Raw genomic sequence first — 21,977 nt, forward strand, 5'->3', positions numbered from 1 at the left:
TGCATTGAGAATCTGTTTGTTTTTTCTTGAAGCTAACATATACTATTGTCCAAAATTGATTATTCATATCCGTGACCTTCAATAATCTAAATTTCATTTATAATGCATAATAGGTAATTATTATGAATGTAATTAACACGTTTCGATGCGAATTTATTTTGTCGCGGATTTCGAGCTCCTGGAAGTAATTTCAGGAGAGTCTCGCAATCACATGGCACATATTGATTTATAGATTCTTAATGTCAAACATTAACTGCACAGCTCATGCATCGATTGATAATGATAACGTGTTTAAATACATATTAACAACATTCTCTTGATTTCAATGATAAAATGCATAATCGCATGAGATAGATCTTCTTGTATATAACAGCTATTTTTACTCACTATATGCTTTTATCGTTCTAAAGTAATATACATGTAATATACATGCGATTAAATCACCAAACATAAAAGCATCCACAAATTAAGATAACAAGAATAGAATATTGTGCAAACTAATACTTCACATGATCATTCGTTTAAAAATGTAGATCTGAGCCTTGCACGGTAGCTCGATGTGGGCACACATATAGATATACACACACTGTAATATTTTAAAATATAAATTTTAATTTAATTATGTTATACATAATGTAAAAATAAAAAAACCAAATGATTTATTGGTATCTTGTTATCACCGTTTTACAAGGGCAACAAGAAAATAAGCTCATATTCTGATAAATAGCAACAAATACACAATTATGATGTACAATACAAATTGTGTTTTTACAACGTTTGGTTGTAGCATACTTTGCGCGGCAGTATAAGAAATCTAACATCCGAAATATGTATATGTAAATTCTGGAATGTTCATGTATTCGTTATGAGTATTTGTTAATTATTAGATTTGCTTAAATCACATAATTAATGACGAGTCATCACAAAAATAATCTTTTTTTATAAAAGTAATCATCATAAAAAACTTATTAAGTGACTATATAAAAATAAATGTATATCAGGAGAACAAACATGTTGTAACTACAAAGTGCAACATCTCTTATTCTATCCAAATAATATCTAAATAAAACATAAACATAGATATTATTAATCACACGATATGCTGTCTCTTCTCTCTTGACTGAGATATACATTCTTGCCCTTTTATGTATCTCCTAGTAAGGCGCACAAAAAATAAAATAAAACGTAAACTTAACAAAATGCAATGTATATCTATATAAGTTGCCAATTATATTGTCTCCCATGCATGGAAGCCTAGGAAGAGTGCTTATATTTTACTTCAAAGAAACAATTAAGCGAGAATCTATTAAAAATTTTGGAAGGTCCTATGTCGTCGTGTCGCCTTCCTCTTGTTCGAGTCTGGAAGAGCCGCAAACACGGCATTTACAACATACGATGCAAGGTGCTGCTAATAATAGTAAGGGCGATGCGACAAGTAGAAGTAGGCCAAAACCAGCGAAGATCCCAATAACTTGCGTTCGATGCCATATCACGGACGCACGTGAATGTCCCAATTTATTCTTACATGGTCCCTTGTCGTAGTGTCGCAACAGAAAGTCATCCTACGCATTAATAATTTAAAAATCAATTTGCGTCTTATGCCAAGCATTCTCGTATATGAAGGAACAGTGTCACAAAGTTTGAAACGTTTTAACCGCATACTTCTTTTACCGCTTCGAATACTTACATCTAAGGATGCTAAGCAGTACCAGCAAAATACGTGTTTACATCTTTTGCACATCATTTGAGCACAACCTTCGTCTTTTTCTATCGGTACAGAACACATGGGACAACATTTAATGTGATCGCTACCGAACGGTATTCCTAATGGAAGATCTGAACAGGGCCCGTTGTGCCAAGGCTCGCGACATATTGAACAGAAATCTGTGGAGCAGTTGGGACAATGAACAGGACCTAAAGGAGAACCGCTTCCACTGTTGCCATTTATCGAACATATTGTTTCACAACCCGCTCGTGGACACCATGCACGTCCTTTATCCATCGATACATCTGCATACAAAAATTATATTGATTGTATTAAAGTGTTAGTACAATATTGATCTTGTGTGGACGACTACACTTTTACATCTAACTGAATAGATACAGAATTTATATTGCCTACCTCTATTTAAACGAAACTTGCAATGCTTTTCCACAAGTTCTGTGTTGACAAGGTTTGATATCTCCTTCAAAGATAGTATAGCGCCATGATCACACTGAGCATCAGGACAACTAATCTCGTACGCGCCTTCCTCAATCTCAAATTCTACATAGGCACGCATGCACTAAAAGCATGTCACCAAAAAATAAAATAAGTATCTCTCTAATACATATCGTTCCTAAATGGACAACAATTTAAAACCTTAGGAGCTCCGCACAATAAAAGGAACAGAAAACAGAGAATAAGAATTATCAACTTATCAGAAACTGTATTCCACAATACATGATTTATAATAAGTTGAAATTCTTATTTTCTGTTCTCTGTTCTATATTCCTTTTATTGTGTAGAGCCTCTTAGACTTACATCTTTACAATAGGAACAACCGCATCCCTCAATCTTAAATGTTTTGGAGAGAGAAGTGTCAACAAGACACAGTTTACAAAATATCCGTCCGATTGTCTGCTGTGAGCTTGCAGGAACGAAATTGCCAGCGGCCAGGCTATAACGCGAACTGGACGCCAAGGACAGCAGGCTGGAGCAGCGGGAACAAACTCGGCTGCGATTTATGGGTCTTCCCTCGAGTGCCGAGGTGCTCAATCCAACGGCGGTCTCGCATTTCCTCAGGGCGCCAGGACCCAAGTTTATCCAACTGCCGCCACGTGCTTCCAGACTTGCGCTACTCTCAGGTCGCAGGAGAGGCGCGTCTGCTTCTCTACCTGGCACCGTTCTCTCTGTCAGAGAGAGATTCACCACACTGGCCTCCTTGCGTATCAGAGGTAATCTGATGCCACTGAGCTTGGCCTTCTCGATCTTCTTCTGACTAGCCGCTAGCTTAGTGGGAGGAGTGACAGACGTGACTGAACTGGTCGCTGCACCCATGTCCATCAGTGGTGCCCGTCGTAAGACGAGCGAGTGTAGACTAGGCATCCCCTGGATGTCACTGCCAGTTACAGACGAGGAGGCCTGCGTTCGCTGATCCCCGCTCGGGGAACTGCTTCCTTCCACGCCCGTCGTCGTCGTTCGCTCGCCGCTGATAGTAAGGGAACGCATGAACCCGGATAATCATATGTACATGATGGACTCGCAAGGTTTACTGTGGTGTAACTGCTCGAATGTCGATGGACTCTCACGCTGCTCGTCATAATCTCCGCCGTTCGAGCGTCACGTACTGCACAGACTCTACGTGCTGCACGTCAAGCTTCTGAAACGGCACCGTCGTTGAACCCTCATTTCCAAGTGTCGTAACGGCTTTTCACGGCCTGCACTGTTTGATGTTACATTTAGTATTCCAAGATTCAGTGTCCGTCTGCTGATCTCACTACGACGTACGGAACACCCACAACAGCTGATCGTCCTCAGTGTCTCGAGACAGGAGACAGATAGAAAGAGAAAGACAGAAAGAGGAAGGGGGAAGGGAGGAAGGGAGGAAGGGAGGGAGAGAGGGAGAGAGAGAGAGAGATAGCGCGCACTTGTGAGGTAGCCGTCGGCGTGAAGGAATGAAACCGGAGTAAACGTGCTGCCTGGCGAATGTGCCGAGCGACGTGATAAACGTGATGTGCGCCCGATGCAAACGCAACGATGCGGAGTGCTATCGCACGTCGTAACCAGCGCTTCTCTTCTTCGCCAACGATCGCTGCTAATAATCCGTCACCATCACTGTCACCGTCATCGTTATCATCGCCATCGCCATCGCCATCGCCGTCGCTTTCACTGCGTGTGTTCACGGTATACAAAACGCGTCCCACTCCGCCGTCTCCGCCGTGTCACCTGTGTTAGCGCGCCACGGTCTTCGCCAACATTCTCACCTTCACCGTCGCGTACACTACTGTGCATGACAACGATGACGACACGCGCAATGCGCACACGCATACAGGCCACTGCAGACCCAGCGCGCCGCGCTGCGCGCGTTCATAAATTATCTGCTGAGCCGCGATAGTACTCTTCCGCCCCCACTTCCTCATTTGTTTTCCTTTCTCGTCGAGATCGGTCATCGGCGGAGAACGCTACGACCGCGGATGATATAATGTATAATGAGCCACCCTCGCGATTAGCGCAACCGCTTCTATTTTACCGCAAATCTTTTTTATCACAACCCCCGCAGCTACTAGCTACCAATTATAATTATCAGCCATATTCTTTTAAGAGAATAATTAATAAGAAAATAATTAATTTAATTTTTTATATTTATAAAATCATATTTTAATAAGAATTGTCAATAAAAATTACATTCTAGGAATTATTTTGTTAAATACTTACACTTAAGGGGGCTTTTTGAAGCCGTCTATATTATTAACTAAAATCATATAATTTTTGTATAACAGTTACTTTTTCCCTCTTTTACAGATTTGATTGAAAATCCTCTTTTAAGACTAAAGTAGTCCACAAAAGTAAACGCATTAATCTGGATCAATCGATGTCGAATCGACATCAATTTGATGATTTCGACGTGGAATTGATATCGATTCAATGTCGATTCCATTGTAATTTCTCACTGGGTCCGAGCTAATTGGTTAATTTTTGATGATTTTAAGTTTACTACATTCATTATACTATTACACCCACTACACCCGGGTATTGTTCGCAATATGTTGCTTCGCAATATGCGTAAATCTATTGAATTTATACAAAATAGCGACTTTTCCCAAATGAAAATAACAATGAAGACTTCTTCCCCAAATGATTTCTAATCGATTCCATTCATAAAACACATTAAATAAAATCGCTGTTTGCTAACTTGACGCATAAAAAATTGTTAATAACAAGAAAAATACTATTACCCAAATGTTTAAATACTTTTCCTAAATTTCCTTAAACAATTCCCAAATTATGTAGACATGAATAAATCAGAAATATTCAAATTTGTCTGCTATCTTGTCAGTAGTGCTAATCTGTTGTCCCTCGCACATGACCGAATCGCACGGCCAACAATAGGGCGCACCAATCAGTTTCTTCTATTCAAGTACTATCGTTAGGTATAATCTAAAGAAGCATATAAGCAACTTCGTTCTTAATAGGTGTTCACGCACGGCTGATAAACATGGCGGTCGTTTAGCCGTCAGATCAAACGTACCGACATAGAATGAATCATTGTTTCTATCTATACTCTATCTATACTCTACCGTGCCTTAAGGAACTGACCAATCATAGTCGATTAAGGTACAATTTCATGGTGTCGCTTGTCATAACGATAAATTAGAGAGAATACCCACTAGTAAGAGTCAAGTCATAAGAGACACCGATCTTTGATCGATCAGATTTCGAGTCCTTTTAAATGCTGCCATTTGCAGATATTTTCGATGTAGTAGTGAATCTGTGAATTGATGTGAGCAACTATTTCATGGTGTAGAAGGCGCGAACGCAAAATCGGATTATTAACTGTCAACCATGGTGGAATTGTGCTGTTTTCGGCTGGTACTCGACACTCGGCAATAGCATCCTTCCGGTCTTATATCTTAACTTTTACTAGAGGAACTCTACGATAAATGATCACGTGACGATTGAATTCTCTCTCAATTTACCTACTTTCTTATCGCCAGCGACACTGTTGAAAAGTTGGATTAATCCAACTTTTAGCGACATCGCTCTTATGCAAATATTTAAACTGGAACAGCAAGATGTAAGTATAATAAGGGTATTTACTTAATTTATATTCCAAAATATCCTTTCCGAGGAAAATTTTACTTGAAATATATATAAGACATGTACGAGGGTGGTCCCAGAAGTACTCGACTTACAAAGAAAACACAAAAAATTTGGGAAAAAATATCTTTATTTCTCAACATAGTCTCCTTTTAGCTCGATACACTTTTCCCAGCGATGTTCAATAACTTCGATAGCCTGTTTATACCATAGTAAGAACCGTTGAACTCCTTAAAATAGCCATTAACCGCAGACTCCACCTCTTTATTGTTGGTAAATCTTCTATCACCGAGCCATTTTTTCAAGTTTGGAAAGAGAAAATAATCCGAGGGGGCTAAATCTGGCGAATAGGGTGCGTGGGGAAGCAATTCGAACTTTAACTCAACATCCTCTCGACGCTGCTTTTGTTCGATTGTGAGCAAGCGCGGCACCCACCTTGCGCACAGCTTTCTCATCTCCAAATTTTCAGCCAATATGCGATGTACAGCATTTTTTGAAATGTTTACCATATCTGCTAGCTCGCGCACTTTCAATCGACGGTCACCCAATACCATTTTGTGGATTTTCTTCACCATTTCTGGAATGGCCACCTCACTTGGTCGGCCACTGCGATGTTCGTCTTCGCAGCTCGTACGGCCTCGTTTAAACTCTGCCACTCAATATTTTACTGTTGTAAACGAAGGAGCAGACTCCTCCAGAGTAGAATCCAGTTCGCCTTTGATATTAGTTGGGCTAAGACCTTTCAAATGAAAGTATTGTATCACATAACGATGACCAATTTTTTCCATCTTTGCAAATTCACCGAGATCGTCCACTATTGATGGCTGCCAAACAAATACTGAACAACGTAGCGTCTTCAAACTTCATAGTTAAGCTTTAGAAAGTTGGTGCTTTCCCCTACAGTGATTTTTTTTATACAACAACCGCCATTTGTACGTCAGGTCGGGTACTTCTGGGACCACCCTCGTAACGTACACTACAGTATTTCAAATAAACTTTTCTCGAATAGGATGTTTTGGAATGTAGCTTAGAATATGGATGTCATTGCAAAACTTGATAAAAATATACTCATTTAATACATTTTCATTTGAAATGAGAGAATATAGTAAAATTAAGAAAAATGTGACAGTCTGCTTTATGAAGCGATTATTCAGGTTAGGAAAACGAGTTTTCTTTATCTGAATAGTTATTAGAGCTATGTAAACATATATATACTATTGTGATCAAAAAGTAAGGTGAATTTTGTTATAAAATAAAAAATCTTTATTTATTTATCCAAATCAATTTGATCCCCTTCAAAGTAATCCCCCTCCGATACAATGCACTTATGCCAACGTTTTTTCCATGCCTCGAAGCATGCCAAAAAGTCGTTTCCCGGTATAGCCTTCAAAGCGCGCAGCGATTCACGTTGAATCTCTTCAATAGATTCAAAGCGGTGTCCCCGGAGCGGTCTTTTGAGTTTGGGAAATAGCCAAAAGTCACACGGAGCTAAGTCAGGTGAATAAGGCGGTTGCGGAACGATATGAGTGGAATTTTTGGCGAAAAACTCACGAAAAATCAATGCCGTGTGAGACGGCCCATTATCGTGATGCAAAAACCAGGAATTGTCTTTCCATAAATCCGGCCTCTTCTTGCGAATAGCTTCACGCAAACGACGCATAACACTCAAATAATATTTCTTGTTGACAGTTCCTTGATTTTCTTCACGTGTTGCTCATCAATTGACGTTGATAGTCGTCCGGGGCGTTCCAAGTCATCAGTACGTTCTCTGCCTTCTTTGAAGTCTTTGTACCACTTATAAACATTTTTCTGCGACATAGTCGATTCTCCGAAGGCCCTCTGCAACATTCTGAACGTTTCCGCAGCCGAAATTTCATTCCGCAAACAAAATTTAATGGCACTTCTTTGCTCAGCAAAATCAGACATTGTAAAAATCGCCAAAATCACTTTTAGTCGTTTAGAAAACACAAGCGTAACTATATGACTAATGATGACATTGACATGAAATTTGCCACAGATGTCGCTAACAGTAGTACCAACATAAAAATAAAAAAGTTTGCTTGAATCGATTAGCGCGGGAAGTTTAAATTAAAAATTCACCTCACTTTTTGATCACAGTAGTATGTAAACATCATCCGAGCGTCCTCGTGTATTATCTTATTATTCAATGTTAAATACAAAGATAAAATGATGTGGGAACATTTGGGTAATATTTCCGAACATAGCTCTAACATTTAATAATTCAGTTCGTAAAGCGTACCATCACGTTTTCTACCAGATTCTTTCATTTTGAATGAAAACGTGTCAAATAAATATATATCAAGTTTCGTAATGATGCTCGTATTCTAAATAATTATCACAATAAATAAATAAATACAAATTTCTTATTAATAAAAAACTTGTTTCGTGCGATTTTATCTTATTTAATTTTGATTATTTTTATTTTTATTTTCAATTTTATTTATACCGACTTTTCTTTATGATCGCTCAATATATTATACTAATTTAATTATTGTATTATTAAATTATTATTATTTATTATTATTATTTAATTATTGTATTATTTGTTATTATTTGCGATAATTTCATGAAATTTTCAGATGGCTGTTGTACATAACTTGTGACCATATGTAAAATGATCATCATCAGACGAAAAGAACATTTCGATGGGTATATGGAAGCATATAACCGGTTATTCGTTGATAATTTTTTTTTAATCCATCCTTCATCTTTCAAATAGACGATCAACCCAAAATCTCTTTTTTTATATTTTCTTTTTAAATTTATACATTTAATAATGCATACAGTTGCTGTTAGTCTATTTTGTCGTAGTTTCGCTTTATTTTTATTGTGCACAATTGCTTGATAGGTCCAGTCGTAATACTGTTTTTGTTTGGACTTTACAGCATTTTACACAACACAATTAATATAATTACCGTCAAAAATTTATCACTGTTAGCCCATTTATATGAGCGACATTCGAGGTTAACATCAAGAGACGATAGTAGCTCGCGCCAAGTGGGCGCGCAGCGCGAGACCGCCCCATCTTTTGGGGGGGGGACTCGCTGACGCGAGTCAGCGAGTTGCAAGTATCCGAAATTATCGGTTTTTTTAAATAAAAGCTGAATCGATTGACTTTTGAATATGAGTTCAATCGACAACTTGGGTCTGAATTATATAAGCATTTATTTTACTTCTACGTATCCTATGAACGGAGATATTATGATGCGAAATTCGAAATGTCAAAATTTTCACGTAAAATACGTTATCGCCTTAAAAAAAAGTCATTTCCTTTTCATATTTTCGACGGTAGATGGCACTCGTTTATTGCTCTCATTAGTCTCTATAAGAGAGTCAATGTGAAGTAAAACGATGTCTAACAGGGACTCTATTAGAGGCTCCACACAATAAAAGGAATAGGGAATAGAGAATAAAGAATTTTAATCTATCAGAAATCATTGTGAAATCACAGTTTCTGAGGTTGAAATTCTTATTCTCTGTTCTCTGTTCTCTATTTCTTTTATTGTGCGGAGCCCCTTAGAGAAGGGCTCTAGATCATAGACTTTTATTATAACACTCTAAGCCCGGATCCTCATACGGGCAACAGCACTTTGACATCGAACGCTGATTGATGAAAAACGGGTGATAGAGGTAAATTTTATCCCTACAACCGACTTTTCACCAATCAGCGCTCTGTGTCAATGCACTGTTATCTGTATGAGGATCCAGACTAAAGCCGGGAGCATATAAAAAAACGTAAGGCCGTAAGACGTAATCAGTAAGGAAATCATCAGATTGGATTCGCTACTGGCCTTATGGTCTCTACCGTGATTGGACAATTCGTTTACTGATTACGTCTTACGGCCTTATGTTTTTGTATATGTCATGGGCTTAACTTTCTACTTTTCCTGTTGTCAGATAGGTGTTTATAGTCAATTCTTAAATTCAAGATCGTCTTAAGTATAATCTTAAGATGTCACAAACCAATCAGAGAATTGCATTAGCGTCTTAAGACATTACTTAAGACGGGCTTGGAATAAGAATCGACTATGAATATCGGCCATAGTATTACTTGTGGCACATGCACATTGTAAAACCGCGCATGTGTAAAACACCATATATTTATATACTTTCATATACTTGAAGAGGTTATATATACACACAGAATGAACGAAAATTAGGTTTATTCAATGTATTTTTGCATAAAATGGAAGCGTTTTCTCTTGGGATACACTGGGTGCAGCCCTCGCACCGCACCAGTTGTGTATAAGCGCTACACTCAGCTACACTACAACAGAGTGGTGCTTACTATGGTGTACACTACATCATTATTGTGTTAAAACCCTATTTCCGCTTGATTTCCATTTTCAAATTTTAAATGTCACACTGGCTCTACATCGTCCGTTTGAGACAGTGTAGCAAAATCCCTTTGTGCATAAAATTTGCACTACACCGTAGCCACGGAAACACGATACGATTGTCTGAGTATTGCACTAGTGGGCGATAGAACAGCCAAGAGAAAACGCTATAAAATAAGTAATAGTGCACGTGGTTCATAAGTTCGTGAAAATTAAAAGTTAGATCGCCATGACATCTTCTTATATACTTAAGAACCAATCACAGAAAGACTGATCACGTGACCTATTGGCATCTCTTTTCTATACATCTCGATTTTCCATTGCGCATTCACTGCGCGCAAGCAACACTTTTATATATAGAAAAGTAGGGAGTTAGTCTAGTGTTATAATAGAAGCTCTAAATTCTCTACTACGTAGAGCTTAGAGTCAGATGGAAGCTTTGATTAATAAAGTGATAAAATTATTTTAGATGTTTCAAAATTATAAATAGGTAAACCTATACATTATTATTAAGATTTTGAATTAAAAAAATATAAAAGATACAGACATTATTTGGTAGGAAAGCGTCGAAAGTAACATTCTAACCTTATCATTAATCATATAATTTTAACGTCTTCTTCGAAAAAAACATGACTAAAACATATTAAAACATGACTAAAACATAATTAAAACATATTGTCAAAATAATTTAATTTTAAAAATAATTTTTAAAATTCCCAGTATATAGCAATTTAACGATGGCAAAAGACATTTTATTGTAAAATAAAGATATTATTAAAAACATAAATTCTACTTATTATTATTGTATAATTTAACGTAAATTCTACTCTCACAATTTCTAAAATCTAAATTATCGCGTTCACAATATTCAAAGTGGGGATATAATAGCATCGATGATTGGTTCCCACATTTTATTTCAAACCAATAAAAATTTTGACAAGATTGATGCGACTTTCTTAACTACGCATTGAAGAATGAGATTAAAGATTGCAATTTTACCAATAAGGACAAAGAAGTTTTGACTCCTTTTATTCTGATTGGTCAAACTTCAATCTTTCAATCTTCAATCTCATTCTTCAATGCGTAGTCTGATTTCGGCCTAAGGCTTATGTCCACGATGCTAGAAATCGGTCTGAGATCTCCATCCGAAACAAAGTTACTAGATCTTGGGTCGTGGACACAGATAACTTGGATGAAAATATTGTAAACAATTGTAAACGACAACAGAAAAAAATATCAGGGTGCTCCTCGTCTTGATCCCAGGCCTGGTCTCTCCTCCGGGTTGGTAGACTTTCGCTCTATCACTGAGCCACTGCCTTAACGCTATTGTGTCCATATCTAGTAAATTTCTTACAATATTATAGAAATCTCGAATGTCTGTATCCACAATGCTAGAAATCGGTCCAAGCTCTAGATATCAATCATGAAACTTTTTCCTAAGATGAAAAGTGAAAAGTAAAAAATTTTTCCATTAAATGATTAAAATGTTCACTTTTCAATTTTCATTAGAGATAAAGTTTCATGATTGATACCTTGAGATCCAAGGAAAAATTATTAAACCGATATAGACAATTCTAGTGAAAATTATGTCTAGACGTCTCAAAGCAAAAATGCATCATGTCTCATTTTTCCGTTCGATATAGTAATTTTTGGTACTGACAGAATATTGGAACAGTAACCACCACAAAAGTATTAAGGGGGGAAATACCTTTAGGAGGCTAAAAAAATGGTTTTCCAGAATTTTTTAAATATAGAAAGTACTTGGCTAATTGTTTCAAATTTTTTTATGCCACTTTGTCTATCTTTTGAGTACATAAATATATTTTTTTTTATTACAAAATATTAAAAAATACTAAAGCTGCAGCGCCACAAATAACAATGGCGATGTGAGTTGTCAATCGGCGGGACATGTAGTTCCTGTTGTATTGATCTGAAACAAAATTTTTAATTTAATAAGATGTATACACTTTATGTAAACTAAAAAAAATGAAAAAAATAAAAATTGAAAAAATGACGCATGTTTGAAAAAAAAAATTGAATTTTTCACAAAATTTTCAGTTGAATTTTACAATAAAAAAGTACTTTTGTAAAATAATTTTCATAAACATTTTAGTTCACATAGAAGGTAATTATATAGTTTAGTTGTATGTTCAATTTGAAGAGGATTGGTTAAGTAGTTTTTTAGCTATCTTGTACGCCAATTTTGAAAATGACGTTTTGAGAAAAATGCGTTCAAAGTTTTGAAAGATAAAAATTATATGATTTCATTGATTTACTGGTTAGTCTGCGATCCCAGGAGCATACAACAGCTTCAGCTTTCTCGTAAAGCTCGTTTTCCATTAAAAGTTACTCTCGATGGACTTTACGAGCTTCTTTTGTCTCCAGCTGCGACGCTCTTGCCGAGCTACTCGCAGGTTATCATTATCATCGGCATACGATTTACTTTGCCTGCCTATTATGATATCCAGCATACTCATGATGCGCAGAATGAATGAATGAACATTCTTTGTTGAACATTCCAGCAGCCAAGTACGCTGCAATCTCAATAATTTTTAACCCACAATGTAGGTGCTTTGGAGCGAGGCGCCATACAGTTGAGTTAAAACTTTCATTCGCATTCTGCATGTAGCCACCCAAGCATCTTTGAAGTAAATCTTTCTTGGATAGATCTTCGTATATTGATAGGATATGTTTTTGAACATCAGGATGCACACACAGTGGGATAGAATGTTTAAAATTTCCACCGATGGCTTGACTTTTTTGCTACTTGCATCAATTGTCGGCTCCCGGCAGGCAGTCCTCGTGTCTTAGATTTTCATTCGTGGAGCACATATGATAATAAGTAGCCATTATGGCTTTTTTCATATTCTCAACACTATTTACATTTCTTCTTATAGCCAAATCATAATAAGAAGTGAGTTATTTAATGAATCAATCCTTCTCGGTCAATTTGCTTTTTCCGCCAAGTTTATTAACTTTTTTGACATTTCGAAGCCGAATGCCCATTCTTTTTCTCGAGTTCAAAATTATAACCTCGACACTCTCCAAAACATCTAATCAGTTACTTGAGCAAACAATAATATCAGAGAAGGTATTATGAGAGAGGGGATCACAATAGACGGATTCTATTGCCCGAGCGCACGATTATACCTGTGGCGCGTTACGTACAGGTATATATAACTTCGCCAATTCTTCGAATTTCGATTTAAAATTTTGTCAGTATATTCTTTATATGTTGTACTAATATTTTATGCAAAAAAAATGCATTTTTTGAAGGTTGTAAAGGTATTTTCCCCCTTAATTATTCGTTCAGTAAAAATATTTAACGAATGTTTTGTAAGTATAAAATAAGAATATTGAATACATTTAAATAAAAAAGTTAATTATTAATTAATATTTGCTCATAAATTTTTTATAAGGAAAATGCACTATGTTTAATTGGAAGGTTAACTTATACACACACGCACGCACGCACTCACGCGCGCGCGGGTGTGTATGTGTGTATATATATTCATAAATATGATAATTTTTAGAAAATAGATAAATAAAGACAACATAAGAACGCTGTTATTATTATATGAACAACATCCTTTGTTGTATGTGTAAAGTTAGCTAAATATTACAACCGAGCCAAAAGAGAGAACGCTTACTAAGAAATATGTTAGCAATATCAAGAAATAACAAAACAGCCTTTAATTATAGAAACTGCTAAAAAAAATTATTAATAAAAAAATTAATAATAATCAAAATAATAATAATCAAAATTAATAATAATCAAAAATATTGTTCGTTTTGTCTCTCGAAAGCTGCTCCAGGGTCGCTTCGAATGAACCTGTAACGTCCTGGATTAGAACTTACAATGCTCCGCTTTGTTTTCCGGTCAATCTGCTGCACAGACTTTACCAGGGGACGCCCGGAGCGCGGAAACTGATCGAGATGAAATGGTTTTCGCTCATAAAAAAAATGACGAAACCATATAACACTGAGTGTCGGTGAACGCGGTGAACTCAGTGAACGCGGTGAACTCAGTGAACGCAGTGAATATATTTAAAATAAAACTCAGTGAACGCAGTGAATATATTTATAAAAGAGGAAACGCAGTGAAACTTAAAATGTACTCGGTGAATATACGCGAATGAAATTTAGATTACGCGGTAGAATAAAAACGTGCGATCAGCACGGGAGTCAGTTAGCAACTGCCAGGGCGTTGTCGATAGTCTTCTTTGTATGCCTCGGTCCTTTCGTTAGACTCAATATTTTGGATAGATAATCATGGTATGCGGCTCTGTTTACTTCCAGCATCGATCGATAGCTCCTCTTGAGGCGTCATGGTACTTGATGTTCGCGCAGTGTGATACATGAATTTTCTTAATATTAATTATATTTTATATTTAACAATATAAAAAGGGGAATAATGGAATAATAATAAAAGATAGTTAACAGAATTAAAATATAATGATAGAGACTTAGTAATTTAAAACTAATAAAATATTTGCATGTCGTTGGGCATGTCTGTGTTATTCGCAATTATATACTTATATTAAAATAATACAATAATGATAAAATAGTAATAATAAAATAGTCATAAAAGTAGTTATAGAGTTATATAAAATTTATAAAGTAGTTATATTAAAAATGCGCGGGTTCAAGCCGGCGTTCCCGAAACCATTAATAAGGTAGAATATAGAGGGAAAAATCGGACGACGACGTTACAAACCCACCGTACTTGAAATAGCTGCATTCGGTAATGCAAATCTGAGGCGTCGGAGTGCTCTTATATTATAGCATATGTCACGTGCACTGTAGAAAAAGAGCACTCCGACGCTTCAGATTTGCATTGTTGAACGCAGCTAATATAGGATTTACACTATGTATGACATCCGTCATACAACATCTGACATTCATTGTTACGATGAATGTCGGACGTCGTATGACGGATGTCGTACATAGTGTGAATCTTACATTTCAAGTACACTGGGTTCATTCGCAGCGACCCCAAGCAGCTCCCGAGAGACAAAACAAACAATGCTAATTTAAAAAATAAAAAAGCAAATATTTATATTTTAGTCACTATTAGATAAGATCAAAATTGGATCTCGCTGCCTAATAATATGTATATGTAAATTTACATTTATCAGTTTATTTTAAAACTGCATGCCGTTACTTTCGGATATAAATCATGAACTTTCGGACGCAATCATAAACTTTAATCATGTCTTTAGCTGATAAATGTAATTTGATATATAAATTATATATGAATATTATTAGGCATAATAATATTATAGGCATAATAAATATTATTGAGATCCAGCAATTTTGATCGTATCGGGCAGTGATTATTAAATAGTATCATCTACTAGAACAGTCATTGGAAATTTATATTCTATTATACCTTGCTTTCTGTAAAGAAATATTACACGTTGCACAAATCTTTTGTGTAAATAAATAATTTACTACGCTTCTATTAAAATAAATATTTATTTGAAGGTTAGAAAATTGTGACAATAATTAATACAATAAGAACCTTCAATAAAAATATAAAGCCATAAAAAATCAACCACTATCGATTGTAACAAGAATAGTTCACCAATGATTTGATTAAATCAACATTATAGAATCATTCGAGATAAGAGAACTCTGTACGAGAATTATGTCTGAGAATTCGGACCAATTTCTAGCATCGTGGATACCAAAGCCTTTATTGAGACTCTAGCTCTTATTTACTGATTTATTTATCTAGTTTTATTAGCACTGTATTATATGTGACGACATTTTACTGTATAGTTACTTTAATAAAACTCCTGGACTATGTTCAGATTCCCACCCGGGTGTCATATCATTCTTGTTTAACATTAATGAATAACAAGGATAGAGTGATATCTGGGTGGCACTCGAGTGGGAATCTGAAAAACATAGCCCTAAGTAGTTGCGGCAGCCATGTTGGATTCATGACATCAGAAGCGAGAAATGATACGTAAATTTACGCTGCGAGCTATTTGTAAATAAAGACAATTTGGATAAATTTAAATAAGAGAGATTGCTTTAAAATACCTGTAAAAATGGGCAGAAATTGTCCTTTTCTCCCTTAATAGTCAATAAATGGTCGTAAAAGACAGGTAAAATGAGCCAAATTTTGGGCAGAAACACACGGTTTGAACAGCTGTTGAAATGAATGAAATATATGCTTTTATGTATAAAATTCCATGATAATTATGGTTTCTGCCCATTTTTAGAACTTTTATAAGTCATTTTTCCATGGCTATAAGTTTATTTATCGTGGCGAGACTCTGTAACACACAAACACGAGCCCATATACATGTGCTCACTTCCGGCGCGAAAACACATGTACATAGGCTCGTGCTTATGTGTGGATGGTATCGATTTCGCCACATTTCGCCGACTGATCGCATACCGACTACTCAGGAGCCTTAAATTAATAGTGTATAAAAATAAAAATATAAAACGAACCATTTGACATGTGAACGTCATTGCGTATATGTATATTCATGTCGTTATCAAATTCGCGACGCTGGTACTAGCTTTATCTGGAGTTTTTACATCAACAAACTTTAGATTAAAATTACTCACAGAAACTAAAGCCGCAATCAAAAATTTAAAAACACTTTTATTATATATTGTCATTGATATCTATCAACTGTAATCAGTTCGAATAAAATTGGTGCAGCCGATACCGAGATTCCTAAAAAAGGAATCATTCAGCTTTTTAAATTTTTTCAGTTGTATGTGTGACAGATACATATACCATCTGATCAAATTTGACCCGGACTGGTCCATTTAAACCGCGCGCGTAAATTGAATCGGTAAAAATTTTTTTTTTCTAGATTGGTACAACCTTCTCTGACATTCGTGTGAAATTTGAGCGGGATACGTCAGTTAGTGTGTGTTTGGCAGCCATTTGTTTACGACGCAAAAAGTTTCTCTGGCGATTTTTACTATGAAAAAAAAAATTGAACAACGAGTTTGCTTGAAATTTTGTGTTTCCAATGGAATTACAGCTACGGAATCATTGAAAATGTTGCAGAAGTGTTTTGGGGAGTCTACTCTATCGAGAACGCAAGTATTTGAGTGGCATAAAGCATTCAGTGAGGGTCGTGAGGTCGTAGAAAACTTGTCTCATGCGAGTCGTCCATCCACCTCTGTTAACGACGATAACATGGAAAAAGTGAAGGAAATTGTGCTTGAAAATCGTCGTGTTGGCATTAGAGAGATAGCAGAAGCTCTCAACATCTCTTATGGATCGACTCAACACATTTGTGGGCAGACAATTCATGGATTTTTCACCACGATAATGCGCCGTCACATTCCAGCCTGATTGTGACTGAATTTTTGGCCAAACACGAAATAAAAGTCATCGCTCAGCCACCGTATTCGCCAGATTTGGCTCCCTGTGACTTTTTTCTGTTTCCGAAACTCAAATATCCGCTTCGGGGAACGCGCCATGAATCGATTGAGGCCATAAAAAGAAATTCGCTGAAGGAACTAAAGGCCATCCTGGCCGAGGCCTATAAGAAGTGTATGGAAAATTGGATTAATCGTTGGCATGCTTGTATTGGCTCAGAAGGAGGCTATTTTGAAGGCGATCATAAAAATTTGTATTAAAATACATAAAATTGTTGTTTTTTTTAACCAGTCCGAGTCAAATTTGATCAGATGGTAAAGTGTTTTGTCAATTAAACTGCTGCTCACAGCAGCTCCTTCATAAAATTTTAATTTTAATATAAAATTAAAGTAAAATTAGCAACGAAAATGAACCTTAATGCGTATACGGCTGTAATTTATGTATATAGACGAACAGGGAGAGGACGAGAACGAAAGAGGGGGGAGGAAGGGAGAGAGGGGGAGGGAGGGAGGGTGGGAGGGAGAGAGAGAGGAGAGAGAGGGGGAGAGGGAGAGAGAGGGAGGGAGAGAGAGAGAGAGAGAGAGAGACGATGGATGACGATACGAGGATGACGATACAACTACGTCGTTGTCGTTGGACGTCAACAATAGCAACGACGCTATGTGACGACGATAATGACGATGATATAGGGCAACGACGACGACGATCCAGGACGACGACGATGACGCCGGATGATGACGACAACGTTATACGACGACGATACAAGGCAATAATAACGACGACGACACAACAACGACGATACAGGACGGCGGCGGCGGCAGCGGCGGCGGCGGCGGCGGCGACTTTGATATATTAATATAGTAAATACGCATACGTACGAAGAGATATATTATTCATCATATAAGATGTTTAATACTACAAAATGCGTGATATCTCAACAAAATTATCTTTTTAAAAAAAAGGTAAAAAAAAGGCGCCAAGTATGCGTGTACCTCCCATAAATCTATAAAAAACTGTTACATAAATAATATATTCAAGTGGCAATATTTTTTAATTTTTTTATTATAAATTACCCCTCAGTAGTATGTATGTATATATTAAAAAAAAAAAAGAAATAAAATAATATTCTTGAGGCTTCCACAGGTGCTTTCTATATAAAGATTCTGCGTTTCACGGATTTCTTCCAGATCCATTCTTGGAATGCCAATGTTTCGTGAACCTTGCAGTCCACTTCAGAGCGAGGAGCAGCCTATTACTGGGCTGGGGGGGGGGGAGGAAGAGAGAGAATTGATCGGTCTTCAATAACCGAGAGAATGGTTTTCCATATTTTATTTATATTGTAATCATTATCTCTATTTAGATTGTTAGGGTGATTTTGTATCTCTATGGCTTCTCTATACTTTCTTGGATAATATGATGTAATGTTGACCATTGTGATCGTTTTGTCAAACAGTATTTGATGTCCTGTTTCGATGTTGTGTTCTGATAATGCTGACTGCGTGGCGTGTTTTAACCTGATATTACGTTAATGTTCTTCTACCCATAGGTTGACCATTCTCCCGGTTTTTCCAGTGTATACTTGCAGGAACAAGGTATTTTGTATACTCCTACGGAATTGAGTGGAGGTCTTTGATCTTTAGGATTTCTTAAGATTTGTCTTATCTTTTTGGATAGTTTGAAGATAGTTCGGATATTGTGTTTGTTTAGTATCCTGTCAATCCGATCTGTTGTTCCTTTGACATATGGGAGAATGAATAGGATCTTTTTGTCTGATTGTGTGACAGAGACCGTCTTATTTGCATGTTTATTATTGATTATTTTGGTTATCTTTTTTATCGTGTCTTGTTTGCATGTTTATTGATTATTTTGATATATCTTTTTTATCGTGTCCATTTTTCTGTAAGGTGCTAGTTTTAGGTGATTGTGTTCTGTTTGTAGATGTTCTTTGTCAGATGGTGAAAGCTCTATGTACAAATGAGTTGATTGCAGATTGTTTTTGTGCTGAGTGGTCGTGCAACTCGGCATATAGGTATCTACCTGTGTGGGTTGGTGTTTTTTCTGTACACTTGATAGCTTAAGGTACCGTCAGCTTTCTTAGAGACAAGAATATCTAGGTAGGAGAGTTTTCCGTTTTCCTTTATGTCTATAGTGAAGTAGATATTGATTGTTGAGGAAAATAAGAAATTTACGGAATTCGACTCTGTCATGTCTCTATATCACGAATGTGTCGTCTACATAACAAAATCAAACTTCTGGTTTTTTGGTTGTTTTTCTGAGGGCCTCTTTCTCAAAATGTTCCATAAAGATGTTGGTGATTACAAGAGAAATAGGAGAGCCCATTGCCGCTCCTGAAATTTGTTCATAAAATTGGTTGTTATAGAAGAAGTAAATGATTGTTAAGCAATGCTATTAGCGGGATGAGGGGTCAGAGGGGACTTCATGTGAGGCCTCTATTATGTTAATGTGTCTTTTATTGGGACTTATGTGAAAAGGGATTTTACGTCAAAACTTATTATACAAGAAGGCCTGTGGGACGTAGTCGGATTTTTTGAAGAGAATTTGTAGGTTTTAATGTTGATTTTGTTTTATTGGAAATGTTGCTTTTCTCCACTAGGATCTTGGTGTTCTGTATGATTGTATTAGTTGAATCTTTGTCAAGCTTTTTGTATGCTTTGTCCGAGAGAAGGTTCTTCATCTTTTTTTTATAGTCTAATGTGTTCATGACTACTGTCGTGTTGCTTTTGTCGACTGGAAGCACGATGTTGTCTGTGTCCCTGTTCAGATCTTGGAGGATCTCAATTACTCTTGTCTAGTGATGTTTAATAGAAGAGGTTTGGCTTTGGAAAGGATATTGGTTACCTGTTTGCGGATATTATCTGCTTGTTCTGGAGTCGGTAGATGGTTGATTCTATTTGGCTGATAATCTCTTCCTTTGGAATCTTTCTAGATGCCACTGCGAAGTCAGGGTCTTTGGCAAACTTTGGAAGATAGTATAGATATATATAGTATCTTGAGATAGGTCTTTGTTCTTGTCTCTAAAAAAACTGACGGTACCTTAGGCTATCAAGTGTACAAAAAACCAATCCACACAGATGGATACCTACATGCCGAGTCGCACTACCACCCAGCATAAAAACAATCTGCAATCAACTTACTTGTACTTTCATCACCTCTAACAGAACATCTACAGACAGAACTCAACCACCTAAAACTAGTCTTACAGAAAAATGGATACGATAAAAAAGATATATCAAAATAATCAATAAACATGCAAACAAGACAACGGTCTCTGATACACAACCAAATTCATTTTCCCATATATCAAAGAAAGAACAGATCAGATTGACAGAATATTAAACAAACACAATATCCAAATTATCTCCAAACTACCCAAAAACATAGGACAAATCTTAAGAAATCCTAAAAATCAAAGATTTCCATTCAGCTTCGCAGGAGTATACAAAATATCATATTCCTGCGGGTAAGTATACATTGGAGAAATCGGGAGAATTTTCAACCTACGGATAAAAGAACACCAACGTGATGTCAGGCTAAGACACGTCACGCAGTCAGTAATATCAGAACATCGAAACAGGACATCAAATACTGACAAAAACGATCACAATAGCCAAACATTACATCATACTTTCCAAGAAAGTAGAGAGAAAAACACCCTAACAATTTAAATAGAGATAATGGTTACAACATAAATAAAATATGGAAAACCATTTTCTCGATTATTGAAGACGGATTGCCCCTCTCCTCTCCCCCCTCCCCCCCTTCAACAAGTAGCGTAATATAAAAGGAACGGCTCGGACAGTGTTGTTAGACGGGCCAGGTTTCAGACGCATATGCGTCCAATGTAGCTTCAGTAACGTACCGATCACTAGTAAATAGGAGATCATTATTAGTCACCTATGTAAAATTTTTTCGGAAATGTTGAAAATTTTAATATATTTTATATACGTATAGATATAAAAACTGTGTTAGCATAACAACCGCTAGTCTCGGAGAAGGAAAACTAGTTGCAGTAGTGATCTCCGGGGTGGGTGGGTCCCAATCACCACGACACAGCGCGTCCTCGGGTTGCGGATAGAGGAAAAGCCTCGCTATCTCGGTTGAGGATAGAGGTTAGCTGCGAATAAATTGAATAAGCAGTCGCGGACAGCCGATTGGAATGGTCCTCCTGTTTGGGGAGTTGGGCGTGGGTTTGATAGGCTCACACCGTGAAACGACTTTATCTAGAAACAACCAAAACTCGTCATGGATTCTTCTGGGGTAAAATTTTCCGGAGGTAAACTAGTCCCCCGTTCGAATCTCCGGGTGGGGACTACCTCGGGGAACTCATGTCGCATAAAGTCAAAAAACGGGAGAGATATCAAAGTGGGTACGTGGAACGTCCGAAGTCTTTACAGACCTGGGGCGTTTCAATCGATGGTCGGGGAGGTCGAAAAGTACG

The 21,977-nt window shown here is 36.8% G+C and overlaps 1 protein-coding gene and 1 long non-coding RNA gene across 2 annotated transcripts in view; both read right to left on the reverse strand.

Moving 5' to 3' along the window:
- On the reverse strand, window positions 1–10,501 carry LOC108755451 (probable E3 ubiquitin-protein ligase RNF144A). The gene is made up of 5 exons (XM_018498458.1): window positions 10,491–10,501; window positions 2,525–4,038; window positions 2,123–2,285; window positions 1,688–2,010; window positions 1–1,562 (listed from the first exon to the last, which is right to left on the reverse strand). The coding sequence occupies exons 2-5, from the start codon at window positions 3,209–3,211 to the stop codon at window positions 1,326–1,328; spliced, it is 1,410 nt and encodes a 469-aa protein (XP_018353960.1). The 5' UTR covers window positions 3,212–4,038; window positions 10,491–10,501; the 3' UTR covers window positions 1–1,325.
- A 640-nt stretch (window positions 10,502–11,141) lies between these two features.
- The window catches only part of LOC108755452, a 23,674-nt gene continuing 12,838 nt past the window's right edge, over window positions 11,142–21,977 (reverse strand). Inside the window, exons 3-4 of the long non-coding RNA XR_001939767.1 lie at window positions 14,132–14,140; window positions 11,142–11,257 (exon numbers count right to left, since the gene is read on the reverse strand). This is a non-coding gene — a long non-coding RNA (uncharacterized LOC108755452). The remainder of the gene's footprint in view (window positions 11,258–14,131; window positions 14,141–21,977) is intronic.

Source organism: Trachymyrmex septentrionalis, unplaced genomic scaffold, assembly GCF_001594115.1.
Source record: "Trachymyrmex septentrionalis isolate Tsep2-gDNA-1 unplaced genomic scaffold, Tsep1.0 scaffold87, whole genome shotgun sequence".
Lineage (NCBI taxonomy): Eukaryota > Metazoa > Arthropoda > Insecta > Hymenoptera > Formicidae > Trachymyrmex > Trachymyrmex septentrionalis.

What these genes read in the sequence shown, in the direction of transcription:
- LOC108755451 (XM_018498458.1), bottom strand. Translation starts at nt 3,211, where the DNA reads ATGCGTTCCCTTACTATCAGCGGCGAGCGAACGACGACGACGGGCGTG. An exon ending in GTTGTTCCTATTGTAAAGAT is followed by an intron (nt 2,286 to 2,524) that starts GTAAGTCTAAGA and finishes ACATGCTTTTAG; the next exon opens with TGCATGCGTGCCTATGTAGA. An exon ending in CAAGTTTCGTTTAAATAGAG is followed by an intron (nt 2,011 to 2,122) that starts GTAGGCAATATA and finishes TTTTGTATGCAG; the next exon opens with ATGTATCGATGGATAAAGGA.